Here is a 22,256-nt window from a genome sequence, read left to right on the forward strand (position 1 = left end):
TTTATATTGATTGGTTTAAGGGAAACATTTAAACAACACATTGGTTTGGTTAAAAAAGTATGCTTTTTTATTATTTCTTTCAAATAGTCTTCATCTAAATTTTATAAGAACATTGGACACAATCGAAGCTTTTTACCGATAAATAAGTATAAATAATTTCATATTCACATAAATCGTCTTATTTATACATACATTACATTTATTTTAATATCAGTCCTCTCAAAAGGTCCATTCTCTCCCTGCAAATTAAAATTTAATATTTACACAGCGATAGGGATTCGCGTCTACCGTACGTACATACATCAACAATTAACAATTAATAGAGACTATTTACAAAATATATTTCCACAATCACACACGCGGTCGTCCCTCACCGTTCACACACACCGAATTCACATTCACACGATTTGGCATTTGGATGGCGGCATTTCACTAGCAGAGATCGTTCCGGGCGAGCCACCACGGCGCGCGGCACTGCTCGCGCTTCCGGCGGCGCCGCTCCGCGCGGTCCGAGCGCTTCTTCACGAAGCGCACGTTGTACGGGTCCTCGGCCAGCTCGGGGTAGCGCGCCACGTCGTGCACGTACTCGCCCTCGTAGCCCGCCGCCGACCCCGCCTTCTGGATCTCGTCCAGCTCGGCCGCCGACCACTCCAGCGCGCCGCCCATGCCGCCGCGCAGCGCCTCGCGCTCGCGGTGCCACGCCTTGCGGATGGCGGTCGCGCGCGCGTGGTGCAGCAGCCGCTGCTTCTCCCGCTCCGCGCTCGTGCCGTACCGCAGGTTCACTATGCTGGTCTGCCCGTGGATCTTCACGTCCGCGTACGAGCGCCCGCCCTCCGCCACCTCGTGGAATGTCACGTTGAGTTTGCCCTGCATCCGCTTCAGCTGCTGCTTGTCGTCCGCGGCCCGCCACGTGTCCTCCTTCACGAAGTAGAACACGTCCTGTTGGTCGCCGTGTACGACGAACGAGAAGGGCAGCAGGTGCGAGCGGTTGAATACTGAAGTGTACACGTCGCGGTATATCGCATTCGCAGAGGGCACCGTCGTAACGACTGCGCGCCCGCGCGAATTCCTCGATACCAGGATGCCTCGTCCAAATGGTGGTTCCGAGTCAGAGCCGATTCGTTTCGGAGCTAGATTCAAAGCATCCGTTTTCAGTGCAGACATAGCCGGTATGGAGAGACTTCGGAAATCGGCTATTCTCTTATTTGACATGTGGGAGAGGAAGCCAGATTCAATGGTGACACTGGGCAGTAATGATATAGCTGAAGGTAGATTGGGGTCGGCTTCACCAGGAGCAGATCCCCACACGGGTCTACCTTGTGGTATACTAGGAAGTATAGAACCACCGGGTAATTCATCAGGATACAGTTGCGGTGCCAAACTCTTGGTATCGTAGCCGAGTAGTTTTAGCCATGTTAGATGATCTGGAAAACAATATATGCATAAATTCTCTGCGATCAAAGTGACTCGTTCACATAGTAATAATATCATAATTTTAATGTTTCTGTAAGAAAAATGTATAATACCTGTAGGTTTCTTGTACTGCGGCCTAACGTTGATCGGATCATTGCCATTAAATCTATACAAATGTAATTGAGTCGGGTTGTGTATCCTTTCTATAAGATTTTCCCATAGTGGTGACATCCATTGACCAATCAGGGGATCATAGACCTTTCCATTGGCCATGTGTACTAGTGACGTCACTTGGTCCAATAACCCTCCACAGAAGTCCACTGGAAGATATAAATATGGATTCGAGTCATAAACTATATGTCCGTACGGTGATCTCATTATTTCTCGAATGCCTTCTCCGTACTGATTGAAGATCATCACAGGGGTTCCACATTGATCTGTCGCTATGTAGTACTTGTGGCGAGCGACCTGGTAAAATAAATAATAATTAATATCTATCTATATTCCAAAAATTACAGTAAGTTTGTACGGTTAGTAAAATTAATAGAATAAATATTTATTTACCTGGGTATAAATAAGATGACCTCTGTCGTCGTATACCAGCGTCATGAATCTATTTTCACGAGGCGAGTAAATGTGACTAACTTCATGTGGTTTCTCCTTGTTCGTATAAAAGAATTGGGTTACATTTCCGAAATTATCTTTTCTTGTCGATAATCTGAAATAATACATGATCAGTAAGGAGCTTGCACAAAAATTATAACGAATCTTAATATAAATATTGATAATATTGTTAAACATACCTGTCCAAATGATCATAATAATATCTCACATCAAATCGTCCACGTTTGGTCGCCCTTATCAAAAGTCCTTTAGAGTTATACTGGAATCGTTCTTCTCTGGCATTTTGAGATACAAGTCCTCTACTGTCATATCGATATTGGCCTTCCCCGAATTTTATGATACGATCCATATCATTATATTCCATTGGTATTGTGTTTCCTCTGTACGTTAACGATAGCATATTCCCATTATCATCGTATCGGAAACCCCAGGGTTCTTGTGCTTCAAGACCAGTCAGTTGACCGTCACAGTCCCAAGTATAATTCTTCACATTAGTATAAGTGTTCACACCGACGTTTCGTGTGTGCGTTCTAGTTTGTGATATTCTGCCATGCTTGTCATAAATGAATTCCATTCTGAAAACTTCCATTCTATGAATATTTACACTAATTTCCTTTTCCAAGAATTGGTCATTAAGCGCTCGTGAAAACATTGCGATTCCGTCGTATACAGAAGTTTCATTCCATTTCTGCTTTGAAACGGTAAATTGGCCTAGCATTTCCGGAGATCCAGTTTTGCTATTGTACACAATGTGGTGTGGAATAAGCGTTTGACCACCGATACGTCCTTGAACTGCTGTTGTTCTGTAGTTGTTATCGTATTCATAAATTATTTTTGCATTACTGAGTCCTGTTTTCGCGCCATAATCAAGCCTTTCTTCGACAAGTAATCCGCCAACGTATGTTGATTCCCAGCGGTAGTCTACGTCCCGGTCTACGTGTAATATTTCTGATGGCAGACCACTGGTTTCCGAATAATGAATTTGTGTTTGTCCATCCCCGTGTACCACTTCTGATACTTTGTTTGTGGTAAAGTAACGGTATATTACTCTAGCGCCATCTCCAGGGAACACTGTTTGTAACAGCTCACCAGTATGAGAATAATGTTGCAAATATTTCCTTGTCGAACCAGGTGGCGTGTATGTAACTCTTAAAAATCCTATTGACGGCTGCACGCTAAATGTGTGGTTAGTACTAGATGGCAACACAACATGTGTCAATCCACCATCACTATCGTATAAGTACTTAAAGCTTCTTTGACTGGCTAATGTTATTTTGGAAACTACATTTCCTTCATTGTAGTAAATAAACTTGGTACCGTCTTGTGTACTCGTTATTTCTGATAACATTCCGTGTGGATCATAGTTATATGTTTCTTCACTTTCACCCCACTTCCAACCATTTATTCTATTAAACCGATCGTATGAAATATTCAACGGGACTCCGGCGCCGTGGGGCGTAAATGAAAGAGGTAATCCAGCAACATCGTAAGCAATAGTAAATAGTGGGTTTCTATCTGCATTAAAGAACGTTTCTTTACTTTTAAACTGATCGAACTCAATTATAAGAACTCTGGAATCGTTTACCCAAATTTCTCTATTTAACGTTTGTTGTGGGTTTCTGACGTCGCCTACCAAGGTGTATAACGAATACATAGTATTCACCAATCCATCACCGAATGTTGTAGATTGATGGGACCACATATGAAGCATTTCAGCTTCGATAGGTAACGCTGCTTCAAGTAGTGGATGTTTAGCTGCTGCAATGCTCTCAAATTTACCCGACCAAGGTGTATCAATTAATAATGTATTGTTTGAGTATATTCGTCCTTCAGTAATTTGCTTTCCATTATTTATTGTAATTTGTTTAAATGATTGTCCATGTAGCACGTATTCACACTTCTTTGCTACACCTACGGGAATTGTACTCGAAGGATTGGACACCGTTACTGCAAGGCCGTAGTTTTTGGCTAGACCTGAAGTAATATGAACTTGTTCCCCTGATGGCATTATGATTTTAGTAACACGACCAAGCTCGTCAAAGTTGTAAATCACCGTGTCACCCGCCTGAGAAAAATGGAGAGTAAACAATTAAAAACACGGTATACACATATGTTTTATAAGAAAGGTTAGAATTTAAATTAAATTTGAGTTTAAACACTAAATTATTACTGATCAAAATGCATACATACCCCAGATCGACTGTTTAGTAATCCTGTGTTGGCATCATAATCTAATTCAATTTCAGAAGAACCTTTCTCTGTAATTTTGGTCAGATATCCAATTCCAGATATTTTAAGTTCCAGTTTATGGTCTTGAGTATTTTCTATTGAACTTACAACATTGCTATAATCTCTTAATAATTGTACTTTATTACCAGATGCGTCAGTCACAGTGGACAATTTTCCGAAACTGGTATTCTTTGAATACAAGAATGAGTATCTGGTTTTTCCTGACGTTAAATCTTTCGTCGTTATATGTTGACCGTATCGGTTAAAAACGTATATTTCCGAAGTAGGTGGATACGGTATTCTAAATTCTCCATTTTCATCGTGAGAAGGCAAGTAGTGTTTTAGAGCCAAAATGTGTAGAGAACCTGTTAACAAAACATAACATATATTACTCGTGTATAATTTATACGTTATGTAACATTTTACTGTAAAGTGAAGTATAGTATACCTTGGTCAACGACATTTAGAACACCATCTGGTGTTACTGCCAGAGCGGATATTGTTTGGAATTTAGCATTAGAGGACAGTAGTGTTTCAGTACTCGTTGGTGGTTCGTCTCCTGCCACAACGCTGAGTCGGCAAGGGCAACCAGCACCCTCCTCGCGAGGATTAGCCGGAATAACAGTTGCAGATATAGATGAATTGCATTCACAACTTAATTCTTTCAAGTTTTCTTGTACTTTTCCAGCAAAGTGCATAATTTTTCCAGATGGGTCTATTGATTTGATAGTATTGGTCTTTTTGCTGTCTGACTCCGCTACGTACAAAATACCACTTGGCGCAAAAGCTATAGCTAGTATTGTTCCCAAATTAGAATCTTCCCTAAATTCTGTATTCGTTTTATTTGCTGTTTTAGTTATTGGTTTACCATCGCTTCCAATGCGACAATGAGAGGGTTGACCGGCTACAATTTTTATTTTCATATCTACAGTCAGTTTTAGAATAATTCTGTCATCTATAAAGTATAGCGATCCATCAAGCGGAGATAATGCGACGCCAGTGGGCCATTGCAGTTGAGCTTCATATGGTGCAATGGCACCCCTACATGGTACGGGTGACCAATGATTATGATGCCCATGGTGACCAACCAAAGTATGGATAATGCCATTTGGATCAACAGCGCGTATGTTTGTGCCGTCAGCGATGTACATTGTTTTATCTGCTGCAATAGCAAGACCTGAAAAGAAGATGTTTGTTATTATTGGTTTCCCTGAGGATTTTTGTACGAAAAGAAAAAGATCTATATGTCAATTTTTATACCTTTGGGGTGGGCCAGCTTGGCTTTGATAGCAGGTCCTTCATCTCCGCAATTGGAATCGTCTCCCGGTACACATCGGTCGCCATTGCCCACGACAGGTTCGGAATTAGATGATGGGTCACGCACTTTTTCTAATGTAAGAACTCTTCTTACTTGGTGTTTCTCTGAGTCTGATATGTAAAGATATCCGTCTGCTGGTGATATGCAGATGTAATATTGATATGCAACTTGGGTCGTACTGCAAAAAAGACAAATATGCTTATAGAATTGTCATTTTTAATTATTATTTTACTTAGTCATCATCTTATATTACTTACTCTAGCCTTAAGATAGTAGTGACGATTCCCTCAGGGGTAATTCGTCGGACAAGATTAAAGTCTCCAACATAAAGGGAACCGTCAGGGCCAGATGTTAGTGCCGTCGGAGTAAGAAGACGTGAATCAGCGGCTTTTCCATTACAATGATCTGGACAATCTAAAGATCGTTGAAGACCCGTTCCCATCACCACCTGTTTGATTAATGTTGCCATTATTATTGTGAACACACATTTGTGGGAAAATATTTCAGAAATAAATGATGAGTTATATATCAATACCTGTACTGTTCTAGGGTATTGCTTGAGATGAAGCATGGCACCATCGCCTTTTTGCAATATTCCTTCATGGAAATTGTAGTGATGGTGAATGTCTAATCCCCAACCGCCTATGTCTGATATATCAACGTCAAATCCAGCCAAAGTTGCGGTCTGAGTTTCCCAAACGATCGCAGCGCAAGACGAATATTCGTAACCAATAGATATCTTCGCTTGCGCTTTACCATACACCTGTAATATTGTTTTTATTAAAGAATTGTATATAAATTATACGATTATCCGGACATGTCCTTAGTTTATTTCCATTACATTGAATCGAGAAATAAATATTACCTTTTGTTTATAAACGTTTCGCTTGTTCCACGCGAATATATGAGTCAGATCAGGATCGGCTTCGTACGTGTGGGTGTGTAGAGAGCCCTCGATTTCCACTCTCACGTGGACCCGTGCGAGTGACACCGGGACAATTCTGCGCGTCAGCTGGACATGCACGCACGACAAATAGCCCGCCGCTTGCGAAGATCGATATGTCAGCTTCACTAGCGACCCTGGTATGGCGATGGATTCGCTTACGATCTGCAGGAAAGACAATCATTTAGTTGGTTTTATAATAAACAATTAGGGATGGACGCTTCTTCTTGTGAAGTGGTGGTAGATGTAATGACATTCAAAAAGTGCTCTGTAAAGAAACTATTTTGAATAACATAAATATGCTTTTGATTTTTTTGATAATGTACCTTAAATATATCAAAATCAGGAAAAACAGCAATAAATAAGTTCGCCTGTGTGTTATTTAAGTAGTTAGGAAACACAATTAAGTTGTAAAATGTTTGACTTTCCTTTCGTGATGTAAATATACAAATCACGTGCATCATTAAGTTTTTATGAAATGAACGCTATCGATCTATTAAATACTATGTCGCTTGTAGGGCAGTTTGTTACTAAATGTAGCCTTATTAGGTACCTGTGCTTCAGGATAGATAACGGTAGTTGTGGTCGCAGAAGATGCAGCAGGTGCAGCAAGCGGTGGCATGGCTACCACCTCTGGTCTGAGTCGGTCGTGGTCATGAGCAGCACAGGGTGGAGCCTCCGCCTCCCACCATTGCGGCATGGGGGACCAGTCCAGACGAGGTGGCGCTCTGAAGAAGTTAATAGGGTTTATTGCTTTTCTGAATTTCGATTGATATTGTTGTTTCTATAAAAGAGGTATTATATTAAATGATACATATATCTCTGAGGTACCGCTGGTTACAAGGAGTCACGGCCTTCAGAACTAAGCATTAGATATTTTTTTAAGATGGTTGCCATAACAATACATTAAATGATTATCTGTATAAACATTTTTCGTTGAATAGATTATGAAATGAAAATTAGGTGATTATGAAAACAATCTTTTAGTTAAAAAAATAATCAAAATTTTGCTCAACGAAAAAAAATCGTTCATACTTTGTTACCAACATTTTGGAACGGTTTAACCGTTTTTGATTTATTTCCACGCTCTGTATATTCTATACATTATAATAAAAAATATATAATAGGGTCATAAAGGGTTATAATTACCTCGGCGTTGGTACTTTGACGCTATCGTCACTGAGTTCCATTTGCACGGGTGGTAAGACCACAATCTGGTTCCAGGGCACGAATACGGTTTTCCTCAAAGGTTTGAATGGTGATCGTTGGAATTGAAGGGTCACTGCTCCTCCACCGTTGACCAGCACGTCGAACCTAATGCATTAATTCAATTAAAATATAGTGATAAAATTGATTCGATAAAATATTAGTAGCACATTATCATTAGTTAGTAAAATACATCCGAAATTGCGTTATAATTATTGTCATATTAATAAAGAAAAATATGGTTCCTAAAAAATAATTTTGAAAGTAAAATCGAACCACTAACTATACTAATCCCAATAGAACTTACTATTATCTAATGTAAGTATGCGACGTTATTAAAGATGGAGTAAGTAATCAAATTTTTGTTCTCGATAATTTTAAGAATATTGGCGTTTCGAAATCAAGTAGATTGACCGAACGATTATTGAGCTGTAGGTACTATGTATTCCCTTAAACTGAATCGCATTTAATTCACACATTTTACACATTGTTCTAACACAGTGTAAATTCCGCTGCTCATAGTCTGCACACTTTTCTTTACATATCCAAGAGGATTCTTGAATTGCAAACCCAAACACTTCTAAACTTGTTAACTTCAGCGAAGTTTGTATTATTATTCCGAGTGGAAAATTTCCGGCGTCAGCATTTGTTGGAGGACAGTTTAGTGTGTAGTAAGCACCTACAGATTTCCTCTAAATATCTAAGTATGTAAGTAAGTTTGGAATAGATGCACGATTTTGTTTAAAACAACGTTTCAATAAATTATAGAAAAATAATTGAACAAAATAAGTTATCTAATAGAATTTACATTCGCTTGTGGAAAGAAAGTTTAAAAATACATGTACAAAAATACATTAAAAATATACACATTATTAACCATTACTCTTAGTCTGAATAACGATCGCGTGATTATTACATATTTTTAATTGTTTTTATGGGTACACTTGTTACTTACTTTGATTATTATTATTTATTAAATGATTTATAACATTTTTGCTACAATAAATAAATATATAGGTATATACCATATGACTATCACAAAAGGTAAAATGTTATAAAATTTATACAGTGAAATAAGTTTTTAAGTACTAGGAATTTCAGCACATATTTTAATAAACAACTCTGCATTCCTGTATTATTTATACAGGACGGCCTATATATTTTTTTATTTACACGTAAAAATTATAGAGTTCCTTCAATTATATCGTATTTTATTCGGCTTATGTTTATCGGCGGCCTCATTATAAATCAAGTATCTAAAAATTAATTTGTAATATAAACAAACATAATGTCGAATAAAAGAAACATATCCTTCCATTTAAACCTTAGACCTCAGTCAAGCGGTCGAAATTCACCATAACTTCCTTAAGGCTATACGTAGTAGTTACCTTTTCCTATATAAGGATATAACTATCTATCTCCTTTGACTTCAAATACAGTTGAATATTTCACTAAAGATAAATATTCGTATCGATTATCCTAAGTTAATATTGGAACAGTATCAAACCGTGACATGTCAATTTTCCGTAGTCAATTTACGAAATTGTCCTTCATCTCAGTAACGTAGGGATGTCGGAAGTGAAAAAGTATATCGATATAATGATGATTGGTAGAATTTTCAAAATATTTCGCGGTTTTAAAATAATTATGTATTTAGTTCAACCTAACTCAATAATGCCAATAGGTCTTTTTATACAATATACAGACAGGGTGAAGTTTTCAAATGGGCCTTCAAGGCCAAATCCGAAGCTATAACGAAAAATGCTGAACAGAGTTACGAGACCGATTTTGGTAAAAACTAAAACTTCATCATTAGATTCATTTTGAAAAAAAATACTCATCCTGTATTATTCCCCCATGAGATAGTGTCGCTTATAAGGATTTAATTCTATCAAATTCTACCTTATACGGTTTGGGTACTAACGACTTTAGTTACATATATGTATATATAAAAAAATTGATTTTGGATATTTTGTATCGATATATCGGATCAAAATATAACGGCCAACAAATCGACATATCGAATAAAAAATATCGATGTATCTATATTTTTTGAACATTCCTACAGTAACGCCGTGATATAATTTGATTACGTGTAAGAAATCTGTAATGGCCATGACTGAAATTTAATAATCGTTGCGTGGATGTTACGCCCAAATGTAAGGTATACAATTGATCGTTGTTTCTGGTTCTTGAGCAAATAGCTCTATCAGTCACGCCACCATGGGAAATAATATGCCATTAGGTACCATGAGATATTGTTATTAATCTTTTTTAGATGGATTACCGACGGAGTTAGTTACGGAATGTTTAAACCGCTTGTTTTTTTCTTTTTATGGAAACGCTTAGTATTAATTGTCTTGAGTTATGAACGATATTGATACATAACTAGTTATGCTCCGCGATTTTGCCCGCTTTTAAATTGTAGATATCTCGTAAAAATCGTAGCGCGTTGTTACATAGTCTAAAGCCATCCTTTACAAATGGTCTGCCAAATCCAAAAATATTTTTTAAGCCCAAACAATACTTCCATAGATATGCGCGTTTAAATAAACAGATAATCTCTTCAGCTTTATAATATTAGTATAGATATGATGTACGTACAATTATTATGTATCAGAGTATATTAGAGTAGCCTAAATAAAGAGATAAACATTCTAACAATATTGGGTAATACAGTATGATAGATGGCTGTGTAGGTGTCTTCAATAACTGCAAATTACCTACTAGTTATTCCAGTTTTAAATAGTTGTTACAGCGTCGTAGTTACAGATCCTGTGTCAGGATTACCAATATTAATAAGATTTATTCCAAACTTATGAATTTGGGTATTTCGTTCTCATCAAATATCTGTTTAAAATCAAACTTCTACCTCAACTAAAATTTATATAACATGAGAGTATTACGGCTAAGTTGGTAGGAAATATTTCAAAGTAGACCGTCTCTATTAAAAGCAGGTACGTAGAGTAGCCTCTATGCTATTCAAGGAAGTAGGTCGACCGATATAACTAAGATCGCAGGTAACATCTGGATACTGTGCGCTGAAATCAGGGATGAGTAGCGTGCCAAGAGGCTTACGCTTAGTTGCAAGTAGAGTCGAAGGTAGTAATAGAGCGAAATATTGTGTATAAGGACATACCTATTTCTCTCCGTATCAGCCAGACGTACAGATTATTTACAGACACTTATTATGTTTAGATCAATAACTATGTTTAGGATATATAAATTATATTCAGGAATAAGCATTATTAGTAAGACATAAATAAATATTCAATAGTCATTGGTAAAAAATCGAATAAATAACAATTTTATATATTTTCATAATATTCTAAAGTATAATCGCTTACCCCAAGGAATTAACAATGAATGCACTACACAATCATAGCACATAACATATTTATATACATCTCTAATCTCTATCTATTATGGGTTGGAGAGTACTTCAATCTTAGGTATTCGTTATGATATAATAAAATATATCTAAATACACTCAATACCTTCTTACGTAGGTGTGAGAGGCTAGACCCTTTTATAAAAAGTAGGTCGTTTGACAAAACCAAGAATTTTGATAACATCTGCGACGAATGTGGTCTGAGTTGATGGCTTGTCAATTGATAATAACATTTTATTAGGCAGAGCCAATCCGAAATACATATTTCGAGAAACTTCAACGACTTTTATACAGGCGATATGAAGTTATTATTTGCTGATTATATTTGTAATGGTAGTTTTTACAGGCTTCACCTTACTATGGTATCATTATTTTTCTTATTTAAACTACTTCTTTGTAGCTATTGTATGAAAATAATTATATGAAATATTGTGTATACGTTGGTATCGTTTCTATTTTGATAATAAAGGTCAACGAGGAAAATAGATGATTAATTAAGCAGAATTAACGTCCTTTAATCAGAGTCTGGTCTATAATATCACGTAACGTGTATCTAGTATCAACTCAGTTTATTTTTGCGATAATGGTGTTCAACGAATTCTTATATTCGTTTTTAGTATCTGTGAAATGTTTATCAAATAATCAAATATCAAATAATTAAACACCGCAAATAATCTTTATAAAAAAACTGAATTAATTTATTTCATCGTTTAAAGTACAATACTTTACTCTATTTGGTTTAATAATGATCCAGTGGTTTAAAAATGAATATCTCGCTTGAACCCATCGGGTTTATTATTGACGAGGCCCTACTTGAACATTAAAATGAATTTATTTGCGAATGAATAAGTCTAATGATGTCACATATACATTTAAAGAGACTCGAAAGGACATCCTAATTATTAGAGTCCAGTACCCTTACCATGAGTTTTCAAAACTGCCCACAATCTTACGTTACGTTTAATCAATCCAATATTCTGTTCCGTTTGCTTAGTAGACTGAGTACACGTAATAATAAGTGAGTGCTCAAGAAAGCTGTTTGCCTCATATGTTCGCAAAAAAAGAGAGACAAAAGCGCCATTCTGTCAATTTAGACATTAATGTTACGTTACTAACACTATAGTTCTGATACAATCCGCTAGGGGCGCTGATTAGGAATTGTATGAGCAAATACGTAAATAAATACCAAAACAGTCATATTTGTCAAAACGTAAAAACTCATTGTAAAGGTACAGGTCAACAATAATGTATATATAACGGATTTCCCAACGAATGGGAGTACTTATTTTACCCGCATGTATTTATTTTAATTTCTGATTATTTTTCCTTTACCTCCTGAAGTTAAGGATGTAGTTTCAATGCTTGTTTATAAATAATTTGGAGAGCCTTATACGCATTTATTATATTCATCTTCTGTTTAAAACAAACGTTCTTAAATTTTTAAAGTAAATATTTCTACATTTTTAAAACGCTCTAGTTTCGCTCAATCGTTTTCATTTATGGACATTTCGTGTAGACATATGTTTTCAGAAAGTTCATTGAACTTGACTAAATCGCGTGTTAAATCCCAGTCTATTTATTTATTCTACGCGTACAAATAGGTATTTTAGCGTGAAATTCTTCATTGACTTTTGCGTAATGCATAAACGTGCGTGAGGTATGAAACTAATCGAATTAGTCACGATAGTAATTTCGAGATTCTATTTGTATGAAGCTTTCAGGCACTTGTGTTAAAGAGCCATTTATTAATGGGATATTACGTGCTAACTGTGTTTAATACGCGAGGTTACGCAAATGTACTAATTATGCCTTTTAAAAATAATTTATAATTCGCATGTGTATTCTAATTTAAATTCAAGTTTTGATAGCGACTAAGTAAAGATTGAATATAGTTGAACTTTCTATAAGAAGCTTTTTATTATACATTTGATATAGGTATTTATAGTTGACGAAAATGAAGGCATAGATACAAGAATCTATTACTGCTCTATTGTTAACTACGAATATACTCTCGGAATAAGAAGACCCATACTCTGACATACTAGCTAATACGAGTAGATTTCACATACATTTGACAAGATTACGGATAACTCTCAAGTATGTCGATTTACGACGTATTAATGTACAATAAAATAATAATAATTAATTTCAAATACCCACATATTTTTAATATAAATAATATTATAAAACAGAATCTTAAACATTCACTGACAGTTTTCACAGTTAGTCTTACCCACCACCAATAACATCGATGAGACTTACCATCCACCTTGCCTCGTGAGGGTGAATCCAAAGCGGGCCTCGCGGTCCACGGAGACCCGGATGCCGATGATACCCAGACCCTGGGGGGAGACTACCTGCCCCCGCATCACGGACACGCGGCTGCACATAGCACCTTATTAAGGTTTCACGCACCGAGTCCAAGCACAGTCCATGAGCGATATGGTTCATACAATTTTCAGCCTATCTACATGCCACTGAATAGGTAATTTAAAATTTGTTCTAAAAATATTTTTTTAGTTTTTTGTGCATAATAAAATTTGCATGACAACTGTTGTGTGCCGTTTCATAATTAGTTTATACCTACGCCGTTTCATAATACTTTAGGTATTACTAACCAATTATTTGGATTATCTAGTTTTATCTAAATATCTCTGTATTTATTAAATCAATCTGGCCAAGTCGTGAAAATGAAGGCTTAAAATTAACGAAATTCATGCCATGCCGCGCACCTAATGTATTTTTGTTATATTTTTTTAAATACCCCATTGAATTTATTTATTATCATGCACAGTTTTTAAAGCTAATTGGTTTACAAATAGTTCCGAAATTACGGTAACGATATACGGTAATACAATGTTGAAAGTTTGATAAAACGTTTAATTATGAAAAAATTAAATAATCGATCTTTTTGAGAATTATGATTCTGTTTACATCAAATTTTAATGCAAAGTACACACGATCTGGGTATTAAATAAATTTCTTATCCATAAATATGCTATGGATTTTTAGATAAGAGTAACTTGACTGATAATAGGATTTTTTTAATTTTTTTCTTGAGAAAATGTAAAGTCTCATCAACATTTAGTATTATGGTTTTATTAATATCTTATTTGGTTACTTTATCGTTATCTATTGTTTTTTTGAAAATACAACCTATTTTCTAAATGTCGACATAAAACCTAAATATATTTTTTTTACGTATGAACCATATCACCTCGCAGACATCTTCGGTCTTTTAACGAACGAAGTATACATGTGCTAATGTTGACAAATTATAATAGACTCGGTGAGAGTGAAGTTAGAAAATAAATATAAAATAAAAATAAGAAGTTTTCAGCATTGCACATTCTCTTATCAGGATCAGCTAAACTCTAGGATAAATTTCGGTTCACACTTTATTAAAAATATGATAACAGTTAGCTTAAAATATTCATGAAAATAAATAATGACTGTTATACGTATAATTATGATAAATACTCATATTCTTAAAAGGTAACAGAAATTTACCTAGAAATGTGTATGTAAGTATTATAATGCATGTATTGATAGCTGCCACAAAGATTATATATTTGTATTCTCACATAAAACATGTACCGATGATAATCCCACACGAACATTTGAAATTGGTGCTAGAAAATTATTATACGCGACATATAAACAATAAACAATGTTTTAAGCGATGACAATAACTTTATTTGTAAATGTAGAATGAATTTGCTGTAACTAATGAGATTAGTGTCATTAATAATGTAGGTGCACCATGTTTCTACTTACATAATATTAAGAATTATATAATATAACTATTATTACCTAATGTTATACGTACCATAGACTCAAGGGTAGATATCATAAAAATACAACACAGACATAAAAACACACAACATTATATTAGTATTATTATATCAAGTTATGTTGTAGATTTTAGGGAGATTACAGAACTTAACTGCTAAATCATTATTTAAAGAAATCATACAAAATATAGCATAGCTTAGTTTAACATAATAAATGTTTACGAAGATTACTTTAAACAGGTTATGTATGTTTAAGTTTCTTTGAAGAATGATGTGTGTACTGACCACGCTAAATGTGTAGAGTGCGTAAAACATAAAACTACTTTACTGTAAGGGCAGTCAATTTTTTTTGTGGGCAATCTTTTTTTTTATTTATCCAGCCAGATTTGTTAATTTACGTCGATTGAGATTGGGCATGGGTACGTCGCTACCCCTAAAGGTTTACATCGCCTTTCCATCACAGATGTGCGAGGGAACTACGTTGTGGATGTGTATCAAAACAACAAATAGGATTGCTAAGTTTTTTTTAAAGTTAAATAATTTATTGATTGAAAACAACGGCCAATTTTTAAGCAATACCACTATTAACTGAAAAATATTTACAATTATAATTAAACTCATAGAAATTTAAATATAATAAAATAAACTATAAGTAAATATAAAACAACTATGTTACAACAATAGGATTGCTTCTATTTGTTTAGCTAAGCTATAGTTTTTGTATGGATGCGAGCTATGGGTTGGAGCTACGGATACGAGCTTAGATTCGCAACCCGTTTACCTAAGTTTTTATTTTAGTAGCACATCTTACTTAGTTTAGCTTTACTTAGTTTAGCTTTTACTTAGTTTAGCTTTTAATGTACGAGACAAAGATTGAAGCTACGGGTGAAAGCTAATAATTGCAAATGTACAGAAGTATTTTCATAGTGCATGTCATTAGCTTAGCTTAGTTTAGCTTGGCTTGAGTCTCGTACAAGACTAAGCTACCTCGCACATCTCTGATGGAACGGCACTCTTTAGATCGTTGAAGTACATTTTGATATCGGAACACACTATTATGTGCGCTACTCTATAGGACAGATACGAGTGGTTTTGTCAGTCGAATCCTATAATGAAAGTTGTAGCTAATATAGAAATATAAAAGATAAATTGAAACGCTTTCTACGCTGCACTCACAACCCCACACTAGGATATGTGGGTGCCATGGATACACACAAAGACAAATACACAAACACCCAGACCCAGAAACAGAATTTTAAATTTATCATTTAGATATCTGTCTGGCCGGGGATCGAACACTTTGCGCGTCAGACCGGTATGGTGACCGCTCCGCCACGCGGGTCGAGAAAAAGTAATCTATCACTTTATTTACTATATTATACTATTTAATAACTTTCCTTTGTTATGAATTAACGCTTTAAAAAGTGTTCGGGTTCCCTAAATATAATATATAGCTGAATCTACAATGAACTGTAAATACATTTAATCTTTTTCTATTTGTTTTCTTTGTTTCTCGCGAGCAGGTTTCATCAATATTTTTATATCTTTTGCAGTTTAAATTTATTTATGAAATATGTATTTGGCATAATCGGATAATACCTATTTTAAATTTGAAATTTAATATAGTATATCAAGTATTTACCTATCAATATTTATACAAATAAGAAACAAATAAGAACAAACTTGCGCCACTTACCTAAAGCAAGAGACTTTACTTTCACTGAATTTATGTATTTATTTGTTTATGATAACACAGGTAAATAAAACTATTTCGTGTAATAAAATTTGCATTAAATAAAATATAAAACAAAATTATACATGGGAACTGTCAAATCGGAACATATAAACAGTTGTACCTTGTGTTTAAACATTGTCTGTGTATTATTATTAATGTAAAGAATGTGCATAACAAGAATCAACCACCACCATTATAATAAGAGTAGCTGTTATTGTAGAGTAGTATGAAATTCTGAAAAGAAATATTAAGCGCACGTCACACATTAATAAAACATATTAATAAACACCAAATACCAACAATTAATTAAATCGATCGTAATTTTCTTCGCACCAATTTCAATGTAAGGCTACCATATCGTGGGTGATGTCAATGGCCGTTTGATGGAAGCAATGGTTGCAATGTACAAAGTCGATAAGAGTGCTACCATCTTGCTATGAAATAGTCGGAGTACATTCAAAAGTTGTGTTTCGGTTAGTCACGAGGGTAAGGATCTAAACACATAGAGTTGGGCAAGGGGTAAGGGGTTGGTAAACAGATGAAAGACGCAGACAAAGGGTAAGGAACACATAAAAGGGTAAGTTTATTTGAAGCTAAATTTTGCGTGTTTGTTGAAATTTTAGTCGATCGACGATATAAAGTACGCGGCTCGAATCGTATATTTTACAAGCCCTAATCCTATTCAAATGTGTTTTTAACGTTTTGCGTGAAAGCGTAAATGATTTTCCTAAGTTTTTACAGTATAACATAAGTATACCATAGTATATGTGAGCTATAATATAAGCACAGTAGACGAGAACAATAAATATTACAAAAAATACGATTGTGGCTGCGGCAAAACATATTCAAAATGAGATGCGGCGGTCGCGGGCTCTCGCGTGGCTTATGTTGATAGATTTGGGTATTTTGTCGCAGCCACAAGGAACATTCAAGACAGACATACAGATGTTACATACACATAGAGAATGAAACGAATACAGACAAAGGAGTAAACAAAAAGTGAAAAGCATTGGTAAAGCCGTTCGCTTGTCTGTTAGTGGGCAAGCGGCGGGCGTTGGCATCACACACATATGCAGGAGTTGCAACGAAAATGAATAGGTTAACATATACTGAACACTGAGGGGCGAGGGCGGGCTGACTGACACTTACCATGGTGTAAAGGAATTCCAGAACTCGCTAGGAGTGGCGGACACACGGCGGCACAGGGACACAGAAAGACAGGACAGATTACTACACAGATACCTACAACCCTCAGTGCAACCCCACCCCAACTTTGCAACCTCCGGTCGGTTGCACTCGTCTACACTGGTTACTTTGCGTTTCAACACTTGCTTTAATGATTGATTCGAATTTCGTTACGTGTGTACTGTTCAGAAACGAAGCTCGTTTGCATTAGAACAACTTCACCACTATTTATTGTTATGATTACGAATATAATTTTGAAAAGTATACGTTAAACTGCAGTTGCACTAAGATAATGAGTCTTTTGTTATACAGAGCAAAAGAACCACATTGGTTTGTGAACGCATGAGGGAACTCAACGTGTGTTCAGTTCAGGTGTTACGAAACAAATGCCAGAACGCAATATAACCCCTCTAGACTTTTCAACTCAAATAAAATAGTGAAGCGGCTCGTGTTTTAATGCAAACAAACTTTTGAGGCGCTTTTGCATATAAAGCGAGGTGGGTTTACTACTTTAGTTATTCAGTTTTGCTTTGTCTTATTTATTAGAATAAGAGGTCAGATAGTAAACTATTAGGTACGACTTTTGATTGCGGTATAGATATAATAATAATTGAATATTTTTAATTTATATTGAGACTCGGATCATGAAAATACCTTGTCATATTTTTGATTGAAACAGTTATTTTAATAAATTGTGTAATTGGTTCTTAAATACTTATAAATTGGTATTAATTTAGAAAGGGTATCTCTCATGACTCGAGTCGGTGATGAGCCTTATTTAAACAATTCGTTTAACTGACGGGAAGACAAACAAAACTGTACGAAAGCTTTTGAGCAATTAATTGAGTATAAAATTTGTTTTATTTAAGACGCTTTTTTATTTAGACAAACAGGTAGGGTTAGACACACACAAGGGATAAACATTAGACAATACACAACACATCGGATCTGGTGTGAAAAAAATAAAAATAAAATAAAAAATACGACAAAAAATTGTGGTTAATGATGTTAACAAAACCATGCCGGGGCAGCAAATAAAAACTCAATATTTTACACGCGACAAAACAGAGGAAAATCAAAACACTTCCACCAGATGAGAACAAAAAGTAATTTATAAAACATTATCATTAATTAAATTAAAATAACCACACCAAATCCTCGGAGAGGTTTAGGATGATGAGCGGGAATAAAAATGGTAAAGGTGCTAGTCCCTAATTATAATATTCGTATTATGTTTTCATGAAATTCGGTTTTAAATCTTATGGATTTACAAAACATGGCGATGATAATACGCATCTAAGATCATTGTCAGGTGCAAATATACCGGATTATTCGTGCGAACCGATAGGTCAGTCCTTAAAGTAAAAGATATCGTTGTAATTTTAGTGATAAAACAGCAGATATTTCCTGGATATGTACGATATCTTTTACATATGAAGTGATTTGGTGTTTGTTTCCCTAACATAATTATTAAATAATCACCTACCTTTCTGAATATTCGTCCATGTGTGCGTAGCTCTGGACAGAGTTTTCTTCAATGAGGAACTTGACGCGTTGGTAAAATGATGCCGTGACGGAAGGAGGCTGCTTTCGAAGAAGCACTTCTACGGGGTCGTTGGAAGCCAAACACATAATGTGCTCAGCGCACTCTGGGCGACTGCAGCATTCCGAGTCGGAGCAGTCGGTCATGCCATCTTCAAAACGGTAGTGACATAGTCAGATGACGTAAAAAAACATTTTTGCACGTTTTAACTATCGCAGATGTTTTGGAAAACTTAATGTTACCTTCATCGTTATCCTCGTTGTCGCTGCATGTGAGTTCAAGAGCAATGGAGCAATCGATACCAGCCCAGCCGTCGGCGCAGGAACAACGGTATACACCGTCTTCCAATAAACATTGCCCGTGACGCGAACAACCATTAGGGCATCCAGCTGTAACAGAAAATGTCTGTAACCTAACAATCTTACAGATTTTCTAAACGATTTACAAGATGTAATGCTACATCCTTGAAGAGAGAAAACATAGTCGTCGAGATATGAATTTTTTGAAGTTCTTGAAAAGCGGTACGTTTATTTTTTTATTTCGCCTTGTGCAAGTCTAATACTTAGTATAACTTACAGTGCCTTTGTGCAACTTACGTAGAGTGCAATGCCTTCCGTTCCATCCCTGTGTACAGACGCAAGTGCCGTTCTTGCACTGTCCGTGGTCGTGACAGCGCACGTCGCACGGCCGCTGATCGCACAAAGAGCCTGTCCAGCCCTCGTCACACCGACAGACACCTTCCGCACACACTCCGTGTGGGCCGCAATCCAGCGAACACACCACTAGAAGATGTACAGATTATAACGAAAATAGCTTTGAATGTAGATAAAGTAATGTTTGTCTTGAAAGAAATAACGAAAGGGCACTTTATTGAACCAATATGTATATCAATGGATTTAACGTGGCTATTGCAGCCTATGGACTTTATCATAAAATTCAAACAGAATGACGATTGACGATGATTGATTTTTTAAAAAGTTGATCAAAAATGCACTGTTATCGTTAACAGCTAAGTTAGGATATATCACGTATGTTTATAGTTTCTAACAAAACTAAACGGAAGTTCCGCTGCACTAAATACACTAAAAGTTTAGCACTTTTCCAATACCTTGAGAACAATCGTCGCCAGTGTAAAGTGGATCACAAACACATCGTCCCGCATCCAAGTCGTAAACACCGCGTTGGGAGCACGCAGGTAGGCAGCGCTGCACGCGGGCGTCGCGCTCGCTGCACGCGGCCCCGCGCCACCCCGCGCGACAAACGCAACGACCGCGCACACACGAGCCGTGGTTACCGCATGTGGGATCCAGACAATCCTCTGGAACAATCAGAGTTGTTTACCATCGTATTATCGATGAAGTTTATGTTTACTCGTAACATTAGAACATTTTTCAAGACATTTTCCATGCTCGTCATCCCACGGCAGAATGCTGTATGAAACGAGTGTGACACACACAAATATCATGTCTGAGAAAATTAAATTTCAATTTTTCTTAAGACGTCTGGCTGGCCTTGGATCGAACCCTTTTTATGTCAGGTCTGCATGACAATCACTCTGCGTGTATTGTAATATGTGTTGTTTTGATTCATAGTTGATTTGATAGTATTAGGGCTATTAGTTTTAGTAATTTGTGTGTAACTGCATAGATATTTCAGTTACTTCGTCAGTCTTGGTATTTGGTAATATTTCCAATAATTTTGTTATTAATCATTGGTAACAGCGTTTTTTTTCCTGATATTATTAATTTATTACCTTCATCACACTTTTCTCCTTTCCACCCAGGTTTGCAATGACAGTGTCCAGCAACGCATTGCCCACGACCCGAACAATCGGCAGGCTCGCAGTCGTGTGCTGGAACATCACATTCAGGTCCCTTCCATCCCTCAGAACAGTGACAGATACCACCCGCGTATGCCCCATGTCCCGAGCATAGTACTGGACAAACACCTAAAAAGCAAATTTGGTTTATTTATGTCGTCATAATATGAAATATATTAATTATAACTCGCTTAAACAGATAAGAAAAAGTGAGGACGCCTTTACAGTAAAAAAAGAAAGAAAAAATGACTATAAAGAAAGAAAGAAGAAAGAAAATGAAATAAAATTTAATTATGCCAAGGAACTTACTTTTCGAACAGTCGTGACCTTCATAACCGTCCATGCAGTCGCATTTGCCTAAATAACACGATCCATGTCCAGAGCAATCATCAGGACACGAGTTGGTGACTCCCTCGGCTTCGGACACGATCATTTCGACGCTATGTGGCTGCAGTTCGTCATTGTATATCGATATGAACCATCTTCCCGTGTCGAGGTACTGTAATATGCTTACGTTTACTCTCATATCAGTCGATCTTTTGTTTATCGTATGGTTCCATCTTTGAAAGGGGCTAATCGTGCTCAGTAAAGAATTGAAGTCGTTTTGGTTATTTTCGTAAATGTCTCGTAATTCGGAGTTCCGTCGCTTCCTAAGTCTATGGTCGACTCGGCCGCCTCTTATAAATTCAACAAAGTCGTATTGCGTAACGCTGGGGGCTACGTTGCGTCTGCCATAAACAGCAAAATTAGCGCCCCAAGGAACCGTAAAGTTGAGACTGACGTATGCGGGCTGTTTGTTGCGGAATTCCGAGCTCCAGAACTGATATGCAGGTATTGTAGCGCTGTGTAGTTCGTCGAACTCTCTAACTTCTAACGCGGGAGACCAAGGCGGCGGAGCGGCTTGTTGTGCTTGCTGAGGTATTATTGCTGACTCAAGTGCCGCTTCCGCAGTCGTTGACCATCCACCAAGCGATGAAGTTGATATAGATTCTATGAAACGGGAAAAACAATTAGCAAAATGTAATACGCGTCTCATCTTTGTTATTATAATGCTGT

At 36.4% G+C, this 22,256-nt stretch overlaps 1 protein-coding gene across 4 annotated transcripts in view; it reads right to left on the minus strand.

Moving 5' to 3' along the window:
* Positions 1-40: 40 nt before the first annotated feature.
* Ten-a (Teneurin-a transmembrane protein) overlaps positions 41-22,256 on the minus strand; it is a 65,281-nt gene continuing 43,065 nt past the window's right edge. For 3 of the 4 annotated variants that reach the window (XM_073085660.1, XM_073085661.1, XM_073085663.1), the window contains 20 exons: positions 21,510-22,190; positions 21,135-21,329; positions 20,490-20,699; positions 19,978-20,163; positions 19,624-19,770; positions 19,325-19,532; positions 17,803-17,829; positions 13,387-13,506; positions 7,677-7,841; positions 7,081-7,255; positions 6,450-6,692; positions 6,120-6,347; positions 5,842-6,032; positions 5,527-5,762; positions 4,715-5,443; positions 4,228-4,631; positions 2,217-4,102; positions 1,978-2,131; positions 1,527-1,881; positions 41-1,424 (listed from right to left, as the gene is read on the minus strand). In XM_073085660.1, the coding sequence (XP_072941761.1) occupies positions 433-1,424; positions 1,527-1,881; positions 1,978-2,131; positions 2,217-4,102; positions 4,228-4,631; positions 4,715-5,443; positions 5,527-5,762; positions 5,842-6,032; positions 6,120-6,347; positions 6,450-6,692; positions 7,081-7,255; positions 7,677-7,841; positions 13,387-13,506; positions 17,803-17,829; positions 19,325-19,532; positions 19,624-19,770; positions 19,978-20,163; positions 20,490-20,699; positions 21,135-21,329; positions 21,510-22,190 (7,532 nt within the window). In that variant the 3' untranslated portion in view covers positions 41-432. The remainder of the gene's footprint in view (positions 1,425-1,526; positions 1,882-1,977; positions 2,132-2,216; positions 4,103-4,227; positions 4,632-4,714; positions 5,444-5,526; positions 5,763-5,841; positions 6,033-6,119; positions 6,348-6,449; positions 6,693-7,080; positions 7,256-7,676; positions 7,842-13,386; positions 13,507-17,802; positions 17,830-19,324; positions 19,533-19,623; positions 19,771-19,977; positions 20,164-20,489; positions 20,700-21,134; positions 21,330-21,509; positions 22,191-22,256) is intronic. The other variant, XM_073085662.1, reaches the window with a different exon arrangement.

The sequence above is a fragment of the Epargyreus clarus genome, unplaced genomic scaffold, assembly GCF_041222505.1.
Source record: "Epargyreus clarus isolate Ecla_fem2 unplaced genomic scaffold, WU_Ecla_fem_2.2 ptg000023l, whole genome shotgun sequence".
NCBI classification, from domain to species: domain Eukaryota; kingdom Metazoa; phylum Arthropoda; class Insecta; order Lepidoptera; family Hesperiidae; genus Epargyreus; species Epargyreus clarus.